General features: G+C 47.6%; 1 protein-coding gene across 1 annotated transcript; it reads right to left on the bottom strand.

Moving 5' to 3' along the window:
• On the bottom strand, positions 1 to 27,889 carry HAUS1 (HAUS augmin like complex subunit 1). The gene is made up of 9 exons (XM_040421128.1): positions 27,805 to 27,889; positions 25,649 to 25,823; positions 22,906 to 23,041; positions 16,551 to 16,685; positions 16,298 to 16,421; positions 4,368 to 4,433; positions 4,203 to 4,274; positions 2,171 to 2,218; positions 1 to 471 (listed from the first exon to the last, which is right to left on the bottom strand). Exons 1-9 carry the CDS (start codon positions 27,823 to 27,825, stop codon positions 391 to 393), a joined length of 858 nt encoding a protein of 285 aa, XP_040277062.1. The 5' UTR covers positions 27,826 to 27,889; the 3' UTR covers positions 1 to 390.

The following is a 27,889-nucleotide window of genomic DNA, read 5'->3' as shown; positions in this document are numbered from 1 at the left end:
TTTCAGAGTATTTATTGGCAGATGGATCTGGCCCATAGAATGGGGCAAATACTGCGCATGCAGACTGCAAAACCATGGCGGAAATGCAAGGGTCAGCCTTAGATTTCTGCTACAGATTCCACAACAAATACATAACGCATTTTATATTTCGCCCATGTGCGCGTGCGGCTGACCTGATAGTTGCACAAATTTATTTGACATACCTGTTGCTGCATATTCCCCTTGCACCCCCCCCACTCCCCCGATGACCACTTGTATATGACAAATGGGCTTCTGGAAGAATGGTGATGCCTGTGATAGGCTGTGGATGGGCAGTCGACTTCTCTACTAGGCGCGAAACAATCTGCAGCAGGGGCTGGGATCCGTATGTACAGTTCTTTATTAAGAGCTTCATGTTATCCGTCTGTTCTGCTCCGGTAACACAAACTCCATCATGTCCACCTTCGAGTTCAGCTCGGCCTCAGTCGCTTGCTACAAAAAAATAAAAAAAAATGTAAGAAGATTATGATGTTCGGGAAAGGCTGAAAACACCATTCTCCAATACAGTTTACATCAAATATGAAGTATTAAGTCCTCATAAGCTGTGGGGTCAGATCGCTGCAGTAAAGCATGTGCACTGCCATTCGATGGCCGGACACAGGCCACTGCGGTTTTCTGTTATCTTCTTTATCAACTTTGAATGGAGACAGACTCAGGAGTTGGGCCTGCCACTGCTTGCAGGTGCCAGCTGCCAAATTTACAGCTGGCACCATGCTTTCACTGCCAGGATGGGAGTTCTCTCTACAGTTTAACCCCTCCGAATCTCTAGTCCATAGCGACTGCAGCATGTGAGGGGTTAGAAAGAAGGAGGGAGATCCCTCTGCCCTCCATTCGGCACCCCATGAATGCAACTGCAGGGTGCAGAGTAGTTGTTATGGCAGCCGTGTCTTCTGAAGGCCCCCAGGCCTGCCATGGTATTACACCCTGCCTCTGGTAGAATGTAATACACTGTCGGTAAATATTCCTATCCACAGTAATACAGAAGGTTCACAGGTTCAAGTCTCCCAAAGAAAATAGTGAAAAACAATTGAATAAAGTTTTTAAAATGTAAAATATATAACGCAAATATTTTTATATATATTTGGTCACCTCGCTTGACAAAAAAAGAGAAAATTAATAAAAAAAATTTATCAAAAAAGGTCATGTATCCCACAGATCACCCCGTAAAAAAATAAAATAAAAATTCACACAGCTCTGTTGCAGTAAAGCTAAGGAAAAAAAAAAAAAGTTCTGGGTGTCAGAATCTAATAACGCAAACATGTTTTTAAAATTTTTGTTATGTCATTTTTTAAAAGCAGTAAAACATGACAAAAACAGTATAAATTTGATATTTCCATAATCCTACTAACACACAGAATTAAGCTAACATGTCACTTATACCACACAGTAGACACCATAAACACAAAACCTTAAAACAATAGCATTGTTTTCTCACACTGCTGCCCCCTAAATTTTTTGGGCAAAATTTAAAAAATACCATTTTGGGGTAGCTCTAATGTATCATTAAAGGGGTTTTCCGGGTGCTTAATACTGATGACATGTCCTCAGGTCCCCGGCCGATCAGCTGTTTGAGGGCACTGCAGCACTCACCGGAGCCCCTCCCCAGACAGCACTTCACAATGAAGCTCCGCCTCCTGGACACTTTTGGAAGTAGACCCTGATAGAATAAAACTTCATATTCACACTGCTTCTGATGATAAAAGCTCCATAAAAGGTGTCGGTCCTGCTCTCCTCGTCCCCTATATAGCACTTTCAGCAGTTTAGCATTAAATAAATTTGGTGCATCAAACTGGCTAGTCTAAAACTTAGACAATATTACAGGGGTTATCAGAGACTAAAAAATGTCCCCCATACTCCCGGGCCCCTCACACTGAATCTGCGAATGGCAGGCCATGCTAGGGAGGCTCGTCCCAGTCACCGCCTGCAATTGGCTGCCCCACCCCACGAATCTGGATGTTTTCATCCACGCATTGGGAGAAGCAGCGGGGAGCCAGGCAAGTAGTCTCGGGTAACCCCTTTAATCTACCCCAAAGCTGTGAGCAATGTCGTCCATTGTAATGCGATTTCTGATCATCACTTTATTGCACGGAGCAGAGAACTTTTCACATCTGGATCTCACTCTAGTACTTACAAGCTCTCTCTTTGCTTCTTCAATCTTGACCTTCACCAGGGATGGATTCTGTAATACAGAGAGAAGTCAAATCTGATAACTGGTTACGGTAGAATCAATGCAATAGCAATTTAGGCCTCATGCACACGACCGTTGTGTGCATCCGCGGCCGTTGTTCTGTTTTTTTTCGCGGACCCATTGACTTTCAATGGGTCCGTGGAAAAATCGGCAAATGCACCGTTTGGCTACCGCATCCGTGATCCGTTTTTCCAGTCCGTGAACAATATAGGACCTGTCCTATTTTTTTCACGGACAATGGTTCACGGACCCATTCAAGTCAATGGGTCCGTGAAAAATCACGGATGCACACAAGATAGTCATCCGCGTCAGTGATCAGTGTCCATTTTTCCTATCATTTTCAATGCAAACTTGACTTAGTTTTTTTTTTCACTTTTCATGTCCGTGGATCCTCCAAAAATCAAGGAAGACCCAGGGAAGAAAAAACGGTCACAGATCACGGAACAACGGAAATCCGTTTTGCGGACCGCAAAAAAAAAACGGTCGTGTGCATGAGGCCTTAAGGAGCACTTCTGTGTTGCCCCCATTCTTTACAGTACTGCGTAGCTGACTGTGGATGAGACTGAATTTCTGATAAACAACTCTGCTCTGAAACAGCCGGGTCCTGAAAGGAAAAAAGTTCAAGTTGCACGTGCAAATTGTGCTTTACAATATAAATGTCTCTCAGACCAGCAGCACAAGATAACCTGTGACGTCACTTCCATACGCTTATAATGCTGCCCTATTTCTTTTTTGTTGACCAAAATAGCACCTAGAAACGGGCACAAATATTCCCCTCTTTTAATACATCACTAGTCTAAGAAAACTTTTCACCAGATTTTGGTACATGGTTATGTAGATTTGCTTTCATTCATCCCCTAGATCAGGAGTATTCAAGTACTTTTTATACAGTAGGATGTCCCCCAAGTGCCCCCCTCATAGCAGGATGATCTCTTGTTACCCCCACACAGTATGATTTTCCCAAACTGTACCTGTTTTTAAAAACAGTTTGCATAATGGCTTTGCTTCTTTTTACAATCAGAAGTGTGAAGGAACAGGTCTTTTTTGGGCTTCCCTAAAGTCTTCAGCCATATTATTCCCTGTTTCAGCTGCACAGCTAGATGCATTTCACTCAGAAGATGGAGGCATATCCCTTCTGTGAAATCTGCAGCACTCTACTGCTGTGATGTTCTTTCCCTTACTTCCCACTATGTTTGTTTTCATCTGCAGCGCTCACAGAACAGACAAGGAGGGGGCAATCACACTTGCAGGCACACATGACACTCCTGTGAATATGGAAGCAGTTTAGCAGCAGTCTTTCAGGCTCGCGATCTCAGCTAGAGCTGTCGTGTCCCGATTCCTCTCATCCGTCCTCTGCGTCTCTGGTACCAGGGACGGATCTTGCCTGATAACAGGCAGTGGACAGCAACTTAGGTGGAAGTGAGACCTCTAGTGGCCATGACTTTACAGCTTTTTTTCAGGTGGATGCAAAGCAATGATTAAAAAATTTGATATTTACACTATTTTCTACTTAATGAAATTAAATTGTGTGAAAATACAGCGACTCTAAGTTCCCCACACACATTATGATGTCCCCTTAAATGCCTCAACACAGAGTGATGCCCTTTAAATACCCCACACACTGTATAATGTCCCCTTAAGTGCCCCCTCACAAAGTGATTTCCCCCAATTTTGACACGGATCTAGCCCACGTTCCCTGGAAGAACAGTGCAGAGAAGGCCTGCTCCGTTCTGTGGCTCAATGCAGCAGTCGTCATGTGCCAGAGGCGAACCACCGATGGCAGGGGAATGGTGAAGCAGGGAGCTGGTGCTTCACTATTGAACTGTATTCTGTGCCCTGACGTTGCAGATACAGCTGGAATCAGGACAGCTGCCATCCATGGCCCTGGTCCAGACTGCCAGCCGAGTACTCCTGCGCCAGATTATTCATCAATATAATGGAATATAAAACTCCGTAAATACGAGGCATTTCTTACAGGTGCCAGGTCCAGGTAAGATTTAAGCTTTTCCTTTGTAGCTGTGGATTGCTCTTTCAGTTCCATCAGTGTCTGTGGGGGGTCAGAACAGAGGTTTAGACAGTAAATGACATGATAAAGACTGTAGTGAACTACGATAATATCACCAATAAAAAAAATACCAGCCTCAGACAAAGACATAAGAGATCGATGGGTTAATGAGTCCTCCATCCCCGCCGAGGACAGCTGATCCTACAAAAGAAAGGACAGAAATTTTATATATAGGTGCATACATTTAAAAAGAAAACATTTGTACAATAGACCAACGGACGGACAAGGTGGATCGGGTGCTTGAAGAACTTGCTAGGTGGGAGGGGAGACAACACCGTACATTTTTGAAATTACAGAGTCCCTGTAGGGCCTTTTGGGATAGGGGGGCTCAGTAGGGATACTTCCTTTCATGCCGCCTTGGAGGAGGCACTCTCTTGTGCCGATATGGTCTTTTTCTAACTGATATCTAAGGCAGGGATGCCCAACCTGCGGCCCTCCAGCTGTTGCAAAACTACAACTCCCAGCATGCCCAGACAGCCTACACCTATCAGCTTACAGCAGGGCATGATGGGAGTTGTAGTTTTACAACAGCTGGAGGGCCGCAGGTTGAGCATCCCTGAATTCTAAGGGCTAAAGCATACTACTTGCTCAATATCTTGGCCCCCTTTGACCCGAGTATGTTATGCTTGTGCCAAACCCAGGGAGGTGACACCCAGCTGGAGTACATGCTTCACGCCAGATCGATTACGTGTTTTAGACACAGAAAACTACAAGGCTAAATGAAGTCTTGGCTGGGGTTACACATAGCTGTTGTGTTGCTTTTTAAAAATGCATGCGTTTTCCGTGACTAAGGCTACTTTCACACTAGTGTTATTGCTGGATCCGGCAGGGTTCAGCAAAAACGCTTCCGTTACTGATAATACAACCGTCTGCATCAGTTATGAACGGATCCGGTTGTATTATCTTTATCATAGCCAAGACGAATCAGTCATAAATTCTACTGAAAGTCAATGTAGGACGGATCCCTTTTCTATTGTGTCAGAGAAAACGTCCCCATTGACTTGCATTGGGGGTCATGACGGATCCGTCTTGATCAGTTTCCCAGGATAGAAAGCAAAATACAACATGTTGCGGTTTGCTCTCCGGTCTGGGAACGCAACTAAACGGAACGGAATGCATTTTGGAGCATTCCGCTCAGATCAGTTGTCCCCATTGACAATGAATAGGGACAAAACTGAAGCGTTTTTTTTCCGGTATTGAGCCCCTATGAGGGAACTCAATACCGGAAAACTTAAAAGCTAGTGTGAAAGTAGCCTTAGGTTATCAATATCAGATTGGCAGGGGCTCAAATCCCGCAACCTCTGCCTATCAGGTGTTTGAAGAGAACGCAGCACTCCTGTGAGCGCTGCCTTCTCTCCAATGTTTACCTGCTCGCCGTCGACATTGCAGAGGTATAATTACAGCTCTTCCGTCCTATTCACTTGAATTGGACAGAGTGTAACTACAACTGCTCCTTTCCATTCAATGCCGACAGCAAGCAGGTAAACAGTGAAGAGAACGCACCGCTAGGGTTGGGCGATATCAAAAATATTCAGACGATAACGATATTAAGATATATATCGCGATAAATAACTGTTTAAAAGAAAAAACACAAGGAGACATTATACTGTATGGGGGCAGCCACAAGGAGACGTTATACTGTATGGGGGCAGCCACAAGGAGACGTTATACTGTATGGGGGCAGCCACAAGGAGACGTTATACTGTATGGGGGCAGCCACAAGGAGACGTTATACTGTATGGGGGCAGCCACAAGGAGACGTTACACTGTATGGGGGGCAGCCACAAGGAGACGTTACGCTGTATGGGGGGCACAAGGAGACGTTACACTGTATGGGGGCAGCCACAAGGAGACGTTATACTGTATGGGGCGGCCACAAGGAGACGTTACACTGTATGGGGCGGCCACAAGGAGACGTTACACTGTATGGGGCGGCCACAAGGAGACGTTATACTGTATGGGGGCCACAAGGAGACGTTATACTGTATGGGGGCAGCCACAAGGAGACGTTATACTGTATGGGGCGGCCACAAGGAGACGTTATACTGTATGGGGCGGCCACAAGGAGACGTTATACTGTATGGGGCGGCCACAAGGAGACGTTACACTGTATGGGGCGGCCACAAGGAGACGTTACACTGTATGGGGCGGCCACAAGGAGACGTTATACTGTATGGGGGCCACAAGGAGACGTTACACTGTATGGGGGCAGCCACAAGGAGACGTTATACTGTATGGGGCGGCCACAAGGAGACGTTACACTGTATGGGGCGGCCACAAGGAGACGTTACACTGTATGGGGCGGCCACAAGGAGACGTTATACTGTATGGGGGCCACAAGGAGACGTTACACTGTATGGGGGCAGCCACAAGGAGACGTTATACTGTATGGGGGCAGCCACAAGGAGACGTTACACTGTATGGGGGGCAGCCACAAGGAGACGTTACGCTGTATGGGGGGCAGCCACAAGGAGACGTTACGCTGTATGGGGGGCAGCCACAAGGAGACGTTACACTGTATGGGGCGGCCACAAGGAGACGTTACACTGTATGGGGCGGCCACAAGGAGACGTTATACTGTATGGGGGGCAGCCACAAGGAGACGTTATACTGTATGGGGGCGGCCACAAGGAGACGTTATACTGTATGGGGGCAGCCACAAGGAGACGTTACACTGTATGGGGGCAGCCACAAGGAGATGTTATACTGTATGAGGGCAGCCACAAGGAGACGTTACACTGTATGGGGGCAGCCCCAAGGAGACGTTACACTGTATGGGGGCAGCCACAAGGAGATTTTATACTGTATGGGGGGCCACAAGGAGACGTTATACTGTATGGGGGGCACAAGGAGACGTTACACTGTATGGGGGCAGCCACAAGGAGACGTTACACTGTATGGGGGCAGCCCCAAGGAGACGTTACACTGTATGGGGGCAGCCACAAGGAGATTTTATACTGTATGGGGGGCCACAAGGAGACGTTATACTGTATGGGGGCCACAAGGAGATTTTATACTGTATGGGGGGCCACAAGGAGACGTTACACTGTAGGGGGCGGGGGCCACAAGGAGATGTTATAATAAAGTCTTGTGGCCACAGGCCACCATACATACAATAATACTTTACGATATACTTTTCCCGCGGCTGCCTCACTTGTGTGCTCCGATTCTGACATCAGATGTCGGTGGGCGGAGATTTGAATATGGGAGCAAGGAGGAGGGAGAGCCGCACGAGCGAGGCAGCCGCAGGAGAAGTCTCTCCAGAGACACCCAGTACTCAGAGTTCGCCACATACAATAGAACGGCACGGGTGGGTGACGGACGGTGATGTCAGATGGTGGGTGGAGTCTGGAGACTTAAATAAGGGAGGCGGAGCAAGAAGGAGCCAGTGGAAGTAATGTGTTTGTACTCATTACTCAGCGCTATGCAAGGTGCAGGGGCGGGCGGACGCAGATTTAGAAGCGGTCAGCGCACATGACTGCTTCGATGACGTCACAAAATACCACGGTAATTAGAAAACAGCAATATCGCCATATCGCCGGTTTTTTAATACCGCGGTATATCGTGAACACCGGTATATCGCTCAACCCTACGCACCGCTCATCAATATGGGGAAAGGAGAAAACGAGATTTTTGTGAACTCACCTGTAAAATCTCTTTCTCGCTTTATTCATTGGGGGACACAGGACCGTGGGTATAGCTTGCTGCTGCCACTAGGAGGCGACACTAGGCTGAAAGCTGTTAGCTACTCCCCTGCAGGCTATACCCCCTCCAGCCTGGAGAGAGCATATCAGTTTGTGCTTCAGCAGTAGGAGAAACAGTACCGAAACAAAAACACAACCAGTAAGGACCACTGCCCAAAAAAAAAAAAAAAAAAAAAAAAAAAACGGACACCAGCCCCAAACGGCAACTCGGACCCACTGGCCTCATAATAAAAGAAAAAATGGGTGGGTGCTGTGTCCCCCAATGAATAAAGCGAGAAAGAGATTTTACAGGTGAGTTCACAAAAATCTCGTTTTCTCGCTCATATCATTGGGGGACACAGGACCGTGGGACGTCCTAAAGCAGTCCCCGGGGCGGGAAACAACCACTGGCCCAGAACAAAACCAACTCCCTCCGGTAAGACACTACACTGCGGCCTGCAAAACTCTGCGGCCAAGAGCAGCATCCGCCGAGGCGAAAGAATGCACTCGGTAAAATTTCGTGAAGGTGTGTAAAGAGGACCAAGTCGCTGCCTTACACAATTGAGACGCCGAAGCGTGGTGAAGGTGAGCCCAAGAAGCCCCGACCGCCCTGGTAGAGTGAGCCGTGATACCGGGAGGAGGAACCTTGCCCTTAGAGCGGTAGGCCTCTGCAATGGCCGATCTAATCCACCGAGCAATCGTCACCTTCGAGGCTGCCAAACCTTTACGAGGACCTTCCGAGATTACGAACAGGGAGTCCGTACGTCTAAAAGGGGCCACCACTGCCAGGTAGATCCGCAAGGCCCGTACCACATCCAGACGGTGGAGAGCCACCTCCCTAGGATGAGAAGGCTCAGGGCAAAAAGAGGGCAGAACAATGTCCTCATTAACATGAAACGCAGACACCACCTTCGGCAGGAAGGACAGCACTGTCCGGAGTACTACCTTGTCTTGATGAAACACCAAGAAGGGCTCTTTGGACGAGAGAGCCGCCAGTTCCGACACCCGCCGGATGGAGGTAATTGCAACCAGAAACGCAACCTTCCATGAAAGCATGCGAAGGGAGACTGATCGCAGAGGTTCAAATGGCTCGGACTGGAGCGCTACCAGCACCAGATTCAGGTCCCAGGAATGCAACGGTGGCCGATAAGGGACTGCGGTGTGAGCCACTCCCTGTATGAAAGTCTTGACCGGACCCAACACCGCCAGTGTACGCTGGAAAAAAATGGAAAGAGCAGAAACCTGACCTTTCAGCGAACTCAGAGCTAGTCCCAGCTCTAAACCCGCCTGAAGGAAAGCCAGCACCGTAGGGAGGGAAAACTGCCTGGGAGGAAGATCCCTGTCCTCACAGAATTTGAGGAAAGATTTCCACGTCCGATAATAGATCTTGGCGGAGGAGGGCTTCCTAGCCCTAATCATCGTGCGAACAACTGCATCGGAGAAACCTCTTTGCTTCAACAGGAAGGTTTCAATAGCCACGCCGTTAAACGTAGCGTATTTAAACCCTGGTGGAAGACTGGGCCCTGTGAGAGCAGGTCGGGCCTGAGTGGAAGGGGCCACGGCACGTCTCCCAGAAGAAGAATGAGCTCTGAGTACCAAGCTCGACGAGGCCAGTCTGGGGCGATCAGAAGCGTCTGAATGCCCTCCATCCTGATTCTGCGTAGGATCCGAGGTAGGAGCGGTAACGGAGGGAACACGTACAGAAACGTAAAGTTGTCCCACGGAGCCACGAGGGCGTCCACGTCGTACGCCATCGGATCTCTTGCGCGAGACAGAAAGCACGGGAGTTTGTGATTTAGCCTGGACGCCATCAGATCCACTTCTGGGCGTCCCCACCGGAGACAAAGGTCCTCGAACACCTCCGGATGGAGAGACCACTCCCCCGAGTCCACCGTCGTTCGGCTGAGGAAGTCCGCTGTCCAATTGTCCACACCCGGGATGAATATAGCCGAGATCACCGGAACATGGGCTTCCGCCCACTGCAGAATCCTTGCGGCCTCGTTCATCACCGTCCCGCTGCGAGTCCCCCCTTGGTGGTTGATATAGGCAACCGCTGTAGCGTTGTCCGACTGTATCCTGACCGGACGGCCCTGCAAGTAGGGGGTCCAATGGCAGAGGGAGAGGTAGATGGCCCGGAGCTCCAGTATATTGATAGGTAGTTTGGACTCCGACGGAGACCAAACGCCTTGGGCTGTCCGGGTACCGAAGACCCCTCCCCAGCCGCTGAGGCTGGCGTCGGTCGTGACCACCGTCCATGACACTGGAAGGAAGGACTTCCCCGAGGACATGTGGTCCGGTACCATCCACCAGCCCAGAGCCGCGCGCACTGGGTGGGACAGAGAGATCCTGAGGTCCAGAGAATCCCGGGACTTGTCCCAGGAGGACAAAATGAGCCTCTGAAAATCCCTGGTGTGGAACTGGGCGAATGGAATCGCCTCGAAGGAGGCCACCATCAGGCCCAGTACTCGCATGCAGCTGCGAATCGACACCCTGCGGCGCTGAATGAGCAGATGCACCGTCCTCTGAATGTCCGATCTCTTGTCCAGTGGTAGACGCACCACGGCAGCCTCGGAGTCCAGTGTCATGCCCAAGAATCTGATCTGAGTGGTGGGAGACAGGCATGACTTCCTCAGGTTGATAATCCACCCGAAGCGAGTGAGGGTGCTCATCGTAATCTGAAGACTCTCTTCGCATTGAGCCGCTGTAGGTGCCTTGATTAAGATGTCGTCCAGATACGGGAGAAGAGTAATGCCTCTGGACCGCAGAATCCCCAGAAGAGGGGCAAGAACTTTCGTAAATACTCGCGGAGCCGTCGCCAGACAGAACGGCAGAGCGACGAACTGGTAATGAGCTGCCTGGATGGCAAATCGAAGGAACCGTTGGTGGGCTGTGGCGATGGGGATGTGGAGATATGCATCCTGGATGTCTAAGGACACCATGTGCTCCCCTTTCACCAGTGAAGCAACCACGGAACGAAGGGACTCCATCCTGAACCTTTGAACCCGCAGATAACGGTTCAACAGTTTTAGGTCCAGCACTGGCCTCACATCGCCCTCCTTTTTGGGGACCACAAACAGGTTGGAATAAAAACCCGTAAACCGCTCCTCCAAGGGAACAGGGGAAATCACCCCCCGTGAGAGAAGTGACTGGACTGCGTGCAAAAGAGCCGCGGCCCGGATGGGATCCCTGGAGGGCTGGGAGAGGAAGAAGCGGTTGGGGGGAAGAGACCTGAACTCTATTTTGTAGCCCGAGGAGACAACCTCGAGCGCCCATGCGTCCGGAATATGGGCGTGCCAAATCTCCTGAAACAGGAGAAGACGCCCCCCTACCTGTGAGGGTGGGGACAAACCTTCATGCTGAAGGCTGCTTACCTGGGGCTGTGCGAGGCTGCTGAGGCCGCGGACGCCAGGCCTGCTGGGGCTTAAAGGACGGTCTTTTCCGCCAATCCTGATTGGGCGGCCCCGCCACTGAGGTGGGTGCTGAACGGGTGCCCGAAAAGCGGCGAAAGGACTGAAAGCAAGAAGATGAAGTTCTGGACTGAAAAGGCCGCTTTGCCCATATCTGCATCCGAATCCCTAAGCTCTCCTTCTGACAGTGCGTCGCCTAAAAGGGAGGACGCCTGTGAATGGGATCCAGGAGCAGGGGGGGATGCTGAGGCGTCAGAGGAGGAATGGGTGCCTGCTCTGGGGCGCTTACTAGGAAGTCTACCTCTGGTTTGTGCGCTATGCGACTGTGCGGGTTGCGCCGGTGGTGATTTCTCTACCAAACGACCCAGCAATGAAAGGGTGGAATGGGAGATTTTTGAGAGGTCTTCCACTGCCCGTGACAGGGACCTTGCCCAGTCTGGTTCCCCCTGGACAGGCCGCTCCAGGGCTTCTGTGGGCTGTTGTGCCCTAGGGGGATGGCTCTGTGCAGGTTTCTGACATGCAGAGCACAGTGATAGTGACTGACCACGAGGGAATTTCTCCGAACATAAGGAGCAGGCATAGTAAGTGGTCCTACAGGGTGCCTGGTGGGGGTCAGTGGCCGGGTCAGACATGGTCAAATCTCCTGCTGGATGGGGGTATCGATTGCCTACCAGTATGGAGGTCCCAGGTCCTGTATCCTACCCACGCAGTGCAGAGGAAGAATCAGGGCGGGAGAATAAGCCACGCCCCCTTCCAGCCCGAGACCGACAAGCCACGCCCCCTTCCAGCCCGAGACCGACAAGCCACGCCCCCTTCCAGCCCGGAACCGACAAGCCACGCCCCCTTCCAGCCCGGGAACGGCAGCCTATGCTGAAGTGAGGTCAGAACGCCTATGATCCCCATGTCCGGCCCTGACCACAGCGGTACTGGAACCGCTGCGGCTAAAAGGTAATGTGTGCTATGCCGCCGCCTCTAATAAATAGACCCGATATGCCGCAGAGCAGTGAGGCCAGAGATCGGGCTGACGGACGGGCGGGGGGGGGGGGGGGGGTGGAAGATGGAGGAGTTCTCCTGCAGCTAGGGGGATGAAGCAGATTACTTACCTGTCTTCATCTGTGTTCTTCACCCTATGATGCAACACCAGCAGGGCCACCCTATGACCGCTGGCACCAGGCGACAGGGGTCCAGGCAGAGAAGGGCTGAAGAGAGGGTGGCCCTCTTGCTGGGGGGAAGCAGGGGAGCGAGGCTGCCCTGGTCCACTTTGCCTTCTTGGGGGAGGCAAGGCGGTGACTTAGATACACCGGCCAGCCTCCCGGGGATACAGGGACGCAGGCGACCCTGTGCCCCCTTCCAGTAGTCTGTGAATTAAAGATAAAAAGAATAAAATCAGAAGAAAAAATAAAAACGCCACCCTGCAAAGCAGGGAGGTCTGCCTCCTACGACACTAAGCCAAAAACTGATATGCTCTCTCCAGGCTGGAGGGGGGTATAGCCTGCAGGGGAGGAGCTAACAGCTTTCAGCCTAGTGTCGCCTCCTAGTGGCAGCAGCAAGCTATACCCACGGTCCTGTGTCCCCCAATGATATGAGCGAGAAAACGCCTTTAAAGTGGTTTTGTATGAGTTAAATACTGATAATCTATCCTCAGGATAGCTCATCAATATCTGATAACTGGAGTACCAAACTCCACTAGCACCCCCGCAAATGACAGTATACCAAGCACAGCGCCATATATTGTATTGTGGCTGCACTTGGTATGGCAGCTCAATCCCATTCACTTGAAGAGGACTGTGTTACACAAAGGTCATGTCATTGATGGGCGTGATGTCACAGGCCTAGGAGGAGGCTGCAGCACTCCTTCCAACAGCTGCTTGGTGGATCCCCACTCCATATTTTGGAGCAAAATATTGGTGAAAAGTAAGTAAGTCAGTTAGGTGACGCAATAAAGAGAAAGGTGACGTTTCTATCAAGACTACTAAATTTATCAAATTGATGCACGTAGTATGATGCATTTGGTGCAGTTTCTGTCCGTGTGGTCTAACTTTCAGACAGTAATAATAAATCACTGCCATTGTGCAGCGTCTACTGACCCTGCTCAGCTTGACTTAGGCTACATTCACACGTCCGTGGTGTGTTGCGGACCCGCAAATTGCGGGTCCGCAACACACCAGCCCGTCACCCCCATAGAAATGCCTATTCTTGTCCGCAAGCTGCGGACAAGAATAGGACATGCTCTATCTTTTTGCGGAGCTGCGGACCCAAAACTGTGTGCTGTCCGCATCCATTCCGTCCCCATAGAGAATGAATGGGTCCGCACCAATTCCGCAAAATTGCGGAAAGGATGCGGACGTGTGAATGGAGCTTTACAGATCTCTCCGTATGTGCAGATAGGGAAAGCCTTATAAAACAAGTCGTGCAGGACGTAAAGAAGCCGCCCAGAGGACTCTTCACCTTGTTCCCAGCTCATTTTTTAAACTATATCTTCTCAGAGTAAATGAGAAAGCCTATTTGGGAATTCCTGCCGCCCGTGGTCCCCAGGGATGACGGTTTCCCTTTAAAACTTTGAATTATGCATATGCCGTAGGCCTCGTTTACATTTCAGTTTTTCACTGACGTGTGCTGTCCGCATCTTCCACGGACAGCACACGTACCCATTGATTTATGGTTCAATTTGTGTTTATTGAAGCTCAAAGTAAGCATTAGATATAATGAATCACAAGTGGTTTACATTTTTGAATACAATGAATCACAGGTAATTTGCATTTTTGAAAACAATAGTTTCATACTAGTGAAATCAATAAATCATCAATCTAAAGATGAATGCTGTATGGGGGGAGACAAGACAGAGTAAAGGGGAGGGAAGGAAGGAGGGGGCGTATACTAGTAATCCAGTCAAGAATTCAAGGTAGTAAAACTGACATGAGTGTATTAAGCAAAAATACCTGAGGTTAACCAACCTGAAAAATTAGCCGAAGCATGGAACTGGTACCAGGCTTCCCATTGTTTAGAGTGTACAGTTCCAGTTCCCTGATCTTCAGCACCTAATTCCTCCAATCGAGCTAGACAGTCCATAGCCTTTACCCATGTAACTCTATGGAGGCTTTCTGTTGAGCGGTGTGCCCGAGGGATGATTTGGCGCATTGCTATAATAAAGAATCTTAGAATGCATTTTTTAACCAAAATTAAGTCTGGCTGGAAAAGCTGATAGGAGAGCTATCTGAGGGGATGGAGGAGTATGAGTCTTATAGAGGTGGTCATGAAGTGTGAATATTTCCCGCCACAGGGAGGCAACCCCTGGACAATCCCACCAAATGTGTAACATGGTACCTCTTGAACTTAGGCATCGCCAGGAAGTGTCTGGTACGGAGGGATAAAACTGGTGGAGCTTAACCAGGGTCCTATACCATCCAGACCAGATCTTAAAGTTGAGTTCCTGTATCTTACAAGATATCGAGGACTTAAGAGTGAATAATAGAGATCTCCTCCACTGGTCAGTTGTGAGGGAGCATCCAAAATCATTCTCCCAGGATTGTATCATTTTCTTGACCGGAGCAGGGAACTCCTCCGTGTCGTCCCCGATCTCTCCCGAGTTCAGTATGGCATATATGAGAGATATAGGGTGACCAGGCGCAGAGGTAGCAGGACATAATTTCTCAAACTCGGATAAGGGGGTTTGGAGTTGCGATCCAGGTGCCAGAGATCTAGTGAAGTTGCGTAATTGAAGATAATGAAACCAACGTCCAGGTGAATCAGGTATGAGGTGTGCTAAGTCCTTGAGGTCCCTTATCCCCCTGGAAGAATAAATGTCCTTGACTCTGACCTGGGGTATGGTTTGTGACCCGAAGGCTGGAAGGGCCATGACAGTGGGTGGTAGTGATGGATGTCCGGATAGATTTGTGAGTGGTCCAGGAATTGTGGCTAACTTAACTTTAGTGGCGAACCCTATCCAATAAGGAGGATAGTAAAGGCGAGAGTTGTTGGACGAATAGTTGGGTCAAGGTAGTTTTCGGGAACCAAAAGACACCCGGGATCAAGCCTGGGGCCAGAGTATGTTCTAATTCGACCCATAATTTCGTATCAAGGTTGTGTGTGAGGTCAACTATGCAATTAGCAACCGCCGCTCTATAATATGATAAAAAGTTGGGTAAACCCATGCCTCGTTGGATCTTTGATATAGTCATTAGAGTGTAATTGAGTCTAGCCCTGGATCTACCCCAGACAAAACAAAAGGTCAATCTTCTGAGTCGAGTGAAGTAAGAGAGGGGAACCCGGCAAGGGATTGTCTGAAAAAGATAAAAGGAGCCTGGGCAGAATGTCCATTTTCAAGGTGTTTATTCTGCCAAACCAGGAAACATTCAAATTCGACCAGGAACGTAGGTTACGTACCCATTGATTTAAGTGTGTCTGCTCACATTTCAGTATTTTTATTACTGACCGAGGGTCAGTAGAAAAAATCATGGAGACATGCACTACTTTGATTTGTGATGCGGACCAAGCACGCCCATTAAAGTCTATGGGTCAGTGAAAATCACAGATGGCATCCGTGTTGTGTACGTTTTTCACTGAAGACTAATAGGAGATTCTTAGAAATTAATTTTCAGCGAAGCAACTTCTGTGTATTACGGATGACACACGGACCAACCACACATCCTTTACGGATGAAACATGTACTCATTTTTTTCACAGACATGACACTGACACGGAAATGTGAACAAGGCCTTAGATGTACCACACTTTGTGGGATGATCTGTCAGCTCCAAAATGCCGCCCAAACTAGACTAGGCAGTGTATAGTGTAAACGAATATGAAGATGAGAATTACATTAATGGACTCGGCGTCACTTATACGCAGTTTACTCTAGTTTGGGGGGGGGGGGGGGGGTTCGGAGCGGACATTCATTACTTCGAAGCACACTAACCTTAGCTGTCTGCATCATGTATTTATATTCCTCGGATTTCGCTTTCAGTTTTTTCAGATTCTGAGCTTTTACTTCTGCTTTGGCCTTCTCCATACTGCACTGGTCCTCCGCTTTTTTAAGATCCCTTAATATTAAATAAAAAAACGAAAGGGTAACTCCATGCTCCATTCCCACATATAACTGACAGACTGTGTGCTCTGTGTACAGTGTTGCACTGGGACTTACAGTATGGACACCACCCGTCGGTACTTACTGTTCCAGGGTTTTTTCCAGCACTAGAGCATCGGTCAATTTCTTCCTCAGATTTCTCAGTTCTGATTCCAGCTCTTGATTACTGGCTTCAGTCATCACCAGCTCAGCACTCAGCTCATTGACAGCAGGAATATAGCTGGGAAGACACAACATGAAGGGCGTCAGTTGTCCAGTACAAGAAAACCCAGCGCTAATTTTACATTATCAAACTATAACCTATTGCTATGTTGTACGTTACTGGATGAAGACAGTGTGCGTATAGGTGGAAGCTGTGGAGAATTGTAATGTTTCGCACAGCACTGCAGTAAAGCAAGGAACTCCGATTAAATTAAATAGTAATTTCTTCACTAGAGGATCTGTCAGCTCCCCTGTGTGGTGTAGTATAGAGGATCTGTCAGCTCCCCTGTGTGGTGTAGTATAGAGGATCTGTCAGCTCCCCTGTGTGGTGTAGTATAGAGGATCTGTCAGCTCCCCTGTGTGGTGTAGTATAGAGGATCTGTCGGCTCCCCTGTGTGGTGTAGTATAGAGGATCTGTCGGCTCTCCTGTGTGGTGTAGTATAGAGGATCTGTCGGCTCTCCTGTATGGTGTAGTATAGAGGATCTGTCAGCTCTCCTGTGTGGTGTAGTATAGAGGATCTGTCAGCTCTCCTGTGTGGTGTAGTATAGAGGATCTGTCAGCTCTCCTGTGTGGTGTAGTATAGAGGATCTGTCGGCTCTCCTGTGTGGTGTAGTATAGAGGATCTGTCGGCTCTCCTGTGTGGTGTAGTATAGAGGATCTGTCAGCTCCCCTGTGTGGTGTAGTATAGAGGATCTGTCAGCTCCCCTGTGTGGTGTAGTATAGAGGATCTGTCAGCTCTCCTGTGTGGTGTAGTATAGAGGATCTGTCAGCTCTCCTGTGTGGTGTAGTATAGAGGATCTGTCGGCTCTCCTGTGTGGTGTAGTATAGAGGATCTGTCAGCTCTCCTGTGTGGTGTAGTATAGAGGATCTGTCTGCTCTCCTGTGTGGTGTAGTATAGAGGATCTGTCAGCTCTCCTGTGTGGTGTAGTATAGAGGATCTGTCAGCTCTCCTGTGTGGTGTAGTATAGAGGATCTGTCAGCTCTCCTGTGTGGTGTAGTAAAGAGGATCTGTCAGCTCTCCTGTGTGGTGTAGTATAGAGGATCAGTCAGCTCTCCTGTGTGGTGTAGTATAGAGGATCTGTCAGCTCTCCTGTGTGGTGTAGTATAGAGGATCTGTCTGCTCTCCTGTGTGGTGTAGTATAGAGGATCTGTCAGCTCTCCTGTGTGGTGTAGTATAGAGGATCTGTCGGCTCTCCTGTGTGGTGTAGTATAGAGGATCTGTCGGCTCTACTGTGTGGTGTAGTATAGAGGATCTGTCGGCTCTCCTGTGTGGTGTAGTATAGAGGATCTGTCGGCTCTCCTGTGTGGTGTAGTATAGAGGATCAGTCAGCTCTCCTGTGTGGTGTAGTATAGAGGATCTGTCAGCTCTCCTGTGTGGTGTAGTATAGAGGATCTGTCGGCTCTCCTGTGTGGTGTAGTATAGAGGATCTGTCAGCTCTGCTGTGTGGTGTAGTATAGAGGATCTGTCAGCTCTCCTGTGTGGTATAGTATAGAGGATCTGTCAGCTCTCCTGTCTGGTGTAGTATAGAGGATCTGTCAGCTCTCCTGTGTGGTGTAGTATAGAGGATCTATCAGCTCTCCTGTGTGGTGTAGTATAGAGGATCTGTCAGCTCTCCTGTGCGGTGTAGTATAGAGGATCTGTCAGCTCTCCTGTGTGGTGTAGTATAGAGGATCAGTCAGCTCTCCTGTGTGGTGTAGTATAGAGGATCTGTCAGCTCTGCTGTGTGGTGTAGTATAGAGGATCAGTCAGCTCCCCTGTGTGGTATAGTATAGAGGATCAGTCAGCTCTCCTGTGTAGTGTAGAGGATCTGTCAGCTCTCCTGTGCAGTGTAGTATACAGGATCTGTCGGCTCTCCTGTGCGGTGTAGTATAGATGATGTGCGAGTGCATCTGTGGAGTATATATGATGTAACCTATGTATACAGTAATTCAACTTTCTATGTAGATTAAAAGGAGTTTCCAGGACTTTGGACTGGTCATCAATATTAGATTGGTGGGGTCTGACTCTGCCCCAATCAGATTAGCTGTTTTCACGAGCTGCACTGCTGGAACTTCATAGCTCCAAACACTGTGCTGCTATGGCCGTGCCTGGTTACTGCAGCACTGCTCCAATCACTTGACTTCTGAAACGTGTCCAAAGGTGCGTGTATATAAATATTATATACATTAGAGTTGTTGCGATACCAAATTTTTGATTCGGTTTCAATACCATGAAAAAGTATTGCGATAATCGATACCATTCAATACCACGCAAAAAAAATAAACCAAAAAAGCCACGTGCATTCCGCATTTCAAAAAATGGCGAATCGCGCAGTTTTTATTTATTTTTTCTGTTCCGGCGTTCACCGCATAGATTTTTAAAATATTTTAATAGTTTGGACTTTTCTGACGTGGCGATATGTAATATGTTTATTAGGCTCCATTCACACATCCGCAATTCCATTCAGCATTTTGCGGAACGGAATTGCGGACCCATACATTTCTATGGGGCCGCACGACGTGCGGCCCCGATCCGGAATTGCGAACCCGCACTTCTGGGTCCGCAATTCCGATCCTGAAAAAAAAAGAACATGTCCTATTCTTGTCTGCAATAGCGGACAAGAATAGACATATTCTCTTAGTGCCGGCAATGTGCAGTCCGCAAACTGCAGAACGCACATTGTGTCCGTGTTTTGCGGATCCACGGATCCGTAAAACACACACGGATGTGTGAATGGAGCCTTATTTATACATTTTATATGTGAAATTGGGAAAGGGGGTGATTCATACTTAATATTTTGGTGGTTTTTTTTTGTTTTTTTTACACTTCTCATTTAAAGGGTTTCTATCACTTCGTATGACATAATTAGCTGTCAGACACTAGCGATCTGCTAGTGTCTGCTCTGGCCAACCATCCTACTATAATCACTTGTGGGGCAGCGGTTTTGCTAAAAAACTAACTTTTATAAATATGCTAATGAGCCTCTAGGTGCTATGTGGGCGTCATTAGCACCTAGAGGCTCCGTCTACCTTCATACACAGCCGCCGCCCAGCACGTCCCTCCAGCCCGCCCATGTCCTCCTCCGTGTGACGCAGCGGCCGAATTCTCGCGCATGCGCCGTGCGCGGCTGTATTCGGCGCATTTGAGATGTCTGAGCTCGGAGCGGTCAGACATTCAATGCGCATGCGCCGAATACATCCGCGCATGCGCATTGAATGTCTGACCGCTCCGAGCTCAGACATCTCAAATGCGCCGAATACAGCCGCGCACGGCGCATGCGCGAGAATTCGGCCGCTGCGTCACACGGAGGAGGACATGGGCGGGCTGGAGGGACGCGCTGGGCGGTGGCTGTGTATGAAGGTAGACGGAGCCTCTAGGTGCTAATAACGCCCACATAGCACCTAGAGGCTCATTAGCATATTTATAAAAGTTAGTTTTTTAGCAAAACCGCTGCCCCACAAGTGATTATAGTAGGATGGTTGGCCAGAGCAGACACTAGCAGATCGCTAGTGTCTGACAGCTAATTATGATAGAAACCCTTTAATAACTATTTTCCCCCTTAGTGGCTAGAACCTGGGATTTTTTTCATCCCTTGTCCTATTCACCCTGATAGAGCTCTATCAGGATGAATAGGACTTCACACTGTCCCTGCTGTTCTGTGCACACAGCATCAGGGATGTTACCATGGCAGCCAGGGCATCAGTAGCGTCCTGGCTGCCATTGTAACCGATCGGAGCCCCAGGATTACACAGCTGGGGCTCCGATCAGAAGCTGCCACTGCACCACCAGTGAGGGGGAGGGGACCCTGTGGCCACTGCCAATGATTTTAATACTGGGGGGGGTTGAGAGGGGCTGGCGCACTGCGCCACCAATGATAAATACCCCTTAAGACAGGAGGCGGGTACTGGCAGATCAACGGCAGTTAACCCCTCAGGTGCCGCACAGTGGATATACAGTGGATATATAAAGTCTACACACCCCTGTTAAAATGTCAGGTTTCTGTGATGTAAAAAAATTAAGACAAAGATAAATCAATTCAGAACTTTTTCCACCTTTAATGTGACCTATAAACCGTACAACTCAATCGAAAAACAAACTGAAATCTTTTAGGTAGAGGGAAGAAAAAAATATAAAAATAAAATAATATGGTTGCATAAGTGTGCACACCCTTAAACTAATACTTTGTTGAAGCACCTTTTGATTTTATTACAGCACTCAGTCTTTTTGGGCATGAGTCTATCAGCATGGGACATTTTGACTTGGCAAGATTTGCCCACTATTCTTTGCAAAAACACTCCAAATCTGTCAGATTGCGAGGGCATCTCCTGGGCACAGCCCTCTTCAGATCACCCCACAGATTTTCAATCGGATTCAGGTCTGGGCCATTCCAAAACTTTAATCTTCTTCTGGTGAAGCCATTCCTTTGTTGATTTGGATGTATGCTTTGGGTCGTTGTCATGCTGAAAGATGAAGTTCCTCTTCATGTTCAGCTTTCTAGCAGAAGCCTGAAGGTTTTGTGCCAATATTGACTGGTATTTGGAACGTTTCATAATTCCCTCTAGCTTAACTAATGCCCCAGTTCCAGCTGAAGAAAAACAGCCCCTTGGCATGATGCTGCCACCACCATGCTTCACTGTGGGGATTGTGTTCTTTTGGTGATGTGCAGTGTTGTTTTTGGGCCAAACATATCTTTTGGAATTATGGCCGAAAAGTTCAACCTTGGTTTCATCAGACCATAACACCTTTTCCCACATGCTTTTGGGAGACTTCAGATGTGTTTTTGTAAAAAGTAGCCTGACTTGGATGTTTTTCTTCGTAAGAAAAGGCTTTCGTCTTGCCATTCTACCCCGTAGCCCAGACATATGAAGAATACGGGAGATTGTTGTCACATGTACCACACAGCCAGTACTTGCCAGATATTCCTGCAGCTCCTTTAATGTTGCTGTAGGCCTCTTGGTCGCCTCCCAGACCAGTTTTCTTCTGGTCTTTTCATCAGTTTTGGAGGGACGTCCAGTTCTTGGTAATGTCACTGTTGTGCCATATTTTCTCCACTTGATGATGACTGTCTTCACTGTGTTCCATGGTATGTCTAATGTCTTGGAAATTCTTTTGTACCCTTCTCCTGACTGATACCTTCTAACAATGAGATCCCTCTGATGCTTTGGAAGCTCTCTGTGGACCATGGCTTTTGCTGTGGGATGCGACTAAGAAAATTTCAGGAGAAACCAACTAGAGCAGCTGAACTTTATTTGGGGTTAATCAGGGGCACTTTACATGATGGCCGATGTATGCTGACCCCTATTTAACAGGATTTTGAATGTGATTGCTTAATTCTGAACACAGCTACACCCCCAGTTATAAGAGGGTGTGCACACTTATGCAACCATATTATTTTATTTTTATATTTTCTTCCCTCCACCTAAAAGATTCCAGTTTGTTTTTCAATTGAGTGGTACAGTTTATAGGTCACATTAAAGGTGGAAAAAGTTCTATAATGATTTATCTTTGTCTAATTTTTTTACAGCACAGAAACCTGACATTTTAACAGGGGTGTGTAGACTTTTTATATCCACTTTATGTGTGTGTAATATTAATATATATATATATATATATATATATATATATATATATATATATACACACACACACACACACACATACATACACAAATAAATATATAAATAGATATTAACACTGAAAAATGACATTTTAAAGGAAATCTGTCACCAGGATAATCGCTATTGAAGTAAAGCCATGGCCTAATAACACTTAGTGCCTTATTTCCAGATGAGCCTTTGTTCCAGCAATAGATGTTTTCTAGCTTCTAAAAATCCAGTTTATTTGGTATGCAAATGAGCCAGTAAGGTGCCCAGAGGGGCGTCACTTTTGCAGGAAGGAGCCCAGGCACGCCCCCTGCCACAATGTGCCCACCCACCCCTCCTACATCACATTCATAACTCCGCCCCCCTTTTCCCTGCTCCCAGCTCGAGGGCGTGCCTGGGCTCCTTCCTGAAAGAGTGACTCCCCTCTGGGCACCTTACTGGCTCATTTGCATACCAAATAAACTGGATTTTCAGAAGATAGAAAACATCTATTGCTGGAACAAAGGCACATCTGGAAATAAGGCACTAAGTGCTATTAGGCCGTGGCTTTACTTCAATAGCGATTATCCTGGTGACAGATTTCCTTTAAAACCCAATAACATGAGCACAACCATAGCACAGGCCTCTTCCAGAAATAATCCACAACCCCTTGTACCTGCCCAGTGACGAATCCTTTATCTCTAGTGCCAAGCAGCTGTCAACCAGCTGATTCAGGTAAGTGTTGCCCATACGAGACAGGTTAGTATAGGAGGGACCCAGACTATCTGTGAGCAGCTCCTGGAGGTATGCGGCTGTAGGAAGAAAACACAGATCTTATAGAAACGATGCACTAGATCTACAGCTAGGTCCATATATATATATATATATATATATATATATATATATATATATATATATATATATATATATATATATATATATATATATATATTTGGACACTGACACAAATTCAGTTTTTATTACCTGTTTACTAAAACATGTTATAGTTATATAATAGACATAGACATAAAGTCCAGACTTTTAGCTTTCATTTGAGGGTATCCACATTAAAATTGGATGAAGGGTTTAGGAGTGTGAGCTCCTTTACATGTGGCACCCTTTTTTTAAAGGGACCAAAAGTAATTGGACAATTGACTCAAAGGCTGTTTCATGGGCAGGTGTGGGCAATTCCTTCATTATTTCATTCTCAATTAAGCACATAAAAGGCCTGGAGTCGATTTGAGGTGCGGTGCTTGCATTTTGAAGATTTTGCTGAGAAGTATACATGCGGTCAAAGGAGCTCTCCATGCAGGTGAAACAAGCCATCCTTCATCTACGAAAACAGAAAAAACCCATCCGAGAAATTGCTACATTGTTAGGAGCGGCAAAATCTACAGTTTGGTACATCCTGAGAAAGAAAGCACTAGTGACCTCAACAATGAGAAAAGACCTGGACGCCCACCGAAGACAATAGTGGTGGATGATCACAGAATAATTACCACGGTGAAGAGAAACCCCTTCACAACAGCCAACCAAGTGAACAACGCTCTCCAGGATATAGGCGTATCAATATCCAAATCTACCATAAAGAGAAGACTGCATAAAGGAAATACAGAGGGTTCACTGCACGGTGCAAGCCACTCATCAGCCTCAAGAACAGGAAGGCTAGATTGGACTTTGCTAAAAAAAAATCTTAAAAAATCAGCACACTTCTGGAAGAACATTCAGATGAAACCAAGATCAACCTCTACCAGAATGATGTAAAGAATAAAGTATGGTGAAGGCATGGTACAGCTCATGATCCAAAGCATACCACGTCATCTGTAGAACACAACGCAGGCAATGTGATGGCTTGGGCGTGCATGGCTGCCAGTGGCCCCGGGGCCCTAGTGTTTATTGATGATGTGACACAGGACAGAAGCAGCCGGATGAATTCTGGGGTTTTCAGAGACATTCTGTGCGCTCAAATGCAGCCAAACTGATTGGTCAGCGTTTTATAATACAGATGGACAATGACCCAAAACATAAAGCCAAAGCAACCCAGGAGTTTACTAAAGCAAAGAAGTGGAATATTCTTGAATGGCCAAGTCAGTCATCTGATCTGAACCCAATAGAGCATTTCACATGTTAAAGACTAAACTTCAGACAGAAAAGCCACAAACAAACAGCAACTGAAAACCGCTGCAGTAAAGGCCTGGCCGAGCATTAAGGGTCCAGTCACACGACCGTAGAGCATTGCGGATCCGCAATACACCCGGCCGGCACCCCCATAGAAATACCTATTTTTGTCCGCGGACAAGAATAGGACACGCTCTATTTTCTTGCGGAGCCGCGGACCGGAAGATCGGGGGCGCGCTCCGTAAATGCGGATGCGCGGAGCACATAGTGTGCTCTACGCATCTCTTCCGGCCCCATAGAGAATGAATGGGTCAGCACCCGTTCCGGATAATTGCGGAACGCATGTGGACCCATTCTATGGACGTCTGAATGGAGCCTAAAAAGGAGGAAACGCAGCGTCTGGTGATGTCCATGAGGTCGAGACTTCAGGCAGTCATTGCCAACAAAGGGTTTTTAACCAAGTATAAGAAATGAACATTTTACTTACAATGATTTGATTTGCCTGATTACTTTTGAGCCCCTGAAGTGAAGGGATTGCGTTTAAAAAATGCTTTAGTTCCTTATATTTTTATGCAATCATTTTATTCAACCCACTGAATTAAAGCTGAAAGTCTGAACTTCAACTGCATCCATTGTGGTAATGTACAGAACAAAAATGAGAAAAATGTCGTCTCTGTCCAAATATATATGGACCTGACTGTGACGCGATGTCCACCTGCCCTAATTGACAATCCCTTTAAAAATTATATGGATACTTTTGCAACCTTGTTTTACCGATCTGCATTTTAAAGGGGTTGGCTCATTTCAGACATTGATGGTATATCGATGTCAGGTAAGTCTGGGTCCCCAACTCCTATCTTCAGAATTCGGATGCCAGCTACCCTCCGTTCACAGCTATGAGAGCACGCTCGCTCAGCTATTTTCAGAACTCCCGTAGCGATGAGTGGAGAGTGCGCTGTGCATGTATGGTGGTCTTTCCTTCACTTCAAGGGTCCCCTTCTGGAGATAGGAGTGGATCCCAGAGGTGGGACATTGATGTCATATCCTAGCGATATGCTATCAAGGTGTGCGATGAGCCCACCCCTTTAAGATTAAAAAAATGGACTGTTTTGTGTACACAGTTCCCATGCAGACCTATCTGTTTCCATACAGCAGTCTGATCCTGCTGTCATGTTTTACTCCACTCTTGCTGTCCCTCGGATCCCTTCTAAGAGCTCCATACGTCCTCAAGGCCATATACACAGGGGGCGTCCTAATGGGACTCTCCACTAAATGCTCGGTACAACCAGCGTGGTAGCCACCTTCAGCTTTGATCTCGGCAGTCTTCAGTTTCTGGTCCTCCAAGACGAGGGTTAAGTCTTTATCTCGAGCTTCGTTCCACTCCGCCAGCTGGTAGAGCAGATCCACCGTGCGGGTGTTCACTTCGTAGGGTGGCAGCACCTTATCACCAAATATTTTTTTCAGCCACAGGATAATCTGCTCAGATACAAAAAACAAAACAAAAAACACAATTTTAAAGCATTTGTCCAGGATTGACACGATTTGTAAATTCCACCCTCCGGACCTGTGAAGAGAAGCATACTTACCTGCTCCCCACAGCTCCATGGGTCCCGGACTGTCTTCACTGCACTTCGGTCCCTGTATTTCCACTTCCGGCACAAACTGGGACACGTGCACCGCTGCCGCCAATCACTGGTCTCATACGCCCAAGTGACGCCTTAGTCTAGCAGGGATGTGTCAGCAATGAGCCCAGTCATTGACTGCAGCAGCGCACGTGACCCCGTGGAGAGCAGGTAAGTATAGTCCTCTATACAGGTCAGGCAGGGTGGGGGTAGAATAAAAAAAATAAAATACATGTCAATCCTGGACAACCCCTTTAAATCTCTATTTTCGATATCTGTCAGTGAATGGAAACATTCTTCTTTATATCCAGAGCCTGAAAATAAAAACAATACAATCTATTTCTTACAGCTCAGGTATTTTTTGTTCAGTTTAGACATATGATCATATGAACGATCCGGCAACCCCGACCTCTCTCCTGTCACAGTGTGAGGCTCATGGCACTGCCAGGGCTCGGGATATGCCCCAAACCTCTGCCCATCACACCTTTAAGCAGGAGAAAGTTTCCGTCTCACAATACGCTCGCTGCTGCACACCGCCTCAAGGTCGGTCTCTGCAGACTGCAGGGGGTATTACTACTTTACGGGGGCACTATAAACTTTGTCAAGGCAAAAAAAAAGGGAATTATTACTTTTTAAGGGCACAAAGTGGGACAACTATCTGCAAAGGGCACAAAGGTGGTGTTCTTACTGTGTGGGGGCACAATGGAGGGTTGTTGGAAGACTGGCGCTTGTGGGAAGGTATTTTGTGCTGCATTGTGATATTTAGTGCTGCTCAGGGGTCTGATGGGCACTACGCAGGGGCATTATTCACTGGCCCTGGCATTACCATGGATTGTAGAAGCAGAAAAAGAGTGAACAGCCCTTGGATATAATGTATCAGTCTGGAGACCGTAATGATAGTAGACAGTCTACACTGGATATAATGTATCAGTCTAGAGACCATAATGATAGTAGACAGTCTACACTGGATATAATGTATCAGTCTGGAGACCATAATGATAGCGGACGGTCTACACTGGATACCATTGTAGCACTGGGCTCTGTTCCCACTAGGGCTGTGGCTTTTGTACACGGCTGTTGCGCTGACATCACGCTTTTTTTGCATCAATGTGGCAGCTGAAGGACACCATGGACTTCTAATCGAGCACTTCCGAGTCCTGTCAAGGATTCCTTCATTTTCAAGGCAAGATGAGCGCTGCATGCTGCACTACTGATGCCACCAAAGGGACGGAAACCTTCACAGACCCATAAATCCATGGGGTCCATCTAATGCAAAAATTAGGTGTGTACAGGCTCTGGATATAAAGCAAGAGTGGTCATATTCACTGACAAAGCAGTGGTATTGAAATCCTTCAAAAAGTAAAGTACTTTAGAAAGTTGCAAAACTTGGGAACTTTGTACTGAATCAGAACAGCCAGTTCTCCAGAGGGACGATCCCCTGTAATCCTCCTACACTGGCACTGCAGCTGCTGTGAAACTACAACTCCCAGCATGCACATTTACTACGTTGTTCTTGTAACTCCCATAGAAGTGAAAGGAGGATGGTGGGAGTTGTAGTTTCAGAACAGCTGCCGATCCCTGTCCTACAATATAATCCCTGACTACATGCAGCCATTAGAGATAATATATTAACCCCTTTATCACCACTGACCAGCAGTGACATTAATTAACCCCTTCAATACCGCAGCAATATAGGAGACGTGTCATGGCAGAGACGCCCATTGTATTCCTATGGTCACTTAACACTTCTGTCATTCTGTTCAGGCTCCGACAGCAATAGACTGGATGGGACCTGTAGTCCCACAGCAGGACACCTCCCCTCGCCTGGTGTTTACCTTCGTACTCTTCTCGTCCATCTCTCCTCTGCTGGCAGTGGCACCTCTCGAACTCCCGCCGCTGCTTGCGTCACGGCACAAGACA

Source organism: Bufo bufo, chromosome 2 (genome assembly GCF_905171765.1).
Source record: "Bufo bufo chromosome 2, aBufBuf1.1, whole genome shotgun sequence".
Classification (NCBI taxonomy): domain Eukaryota; kingdom Metazoa; phylum Chordata; class Amphibia; order Anura; family Bufonidae; genus Bufo; species Bufo bufo.
This window is presented reverse-complemented; position numbering and strand designations above follow the sequence as displayed.

What these genes read in the sequence shown, in the direction of transcription:
- HAUS1 (XM_040421128.1), bottom strand. Translation starts at nt 27,825, where the DNA reads ATGGACGAGAAGAGTACGAAG. An exon ending in TGGACGAGAAGAGTACGAAG is followed by an intron (nt 25,824 to 27,804) that starts GTAAACACCAGG and finishes GTATCTGAGCAG; the next exon opens with ATTATCCTGTGGCTGAAAAA. An exon ending in CTGGAAAAAACCCTGGAACA is followed by an intron (nt 16,422 to 16,550) that starts GTAAGTACCGAC and finishes TTTAATATTAAG; the next exon opens with GGATCTTAAAAAAGCGGAGG.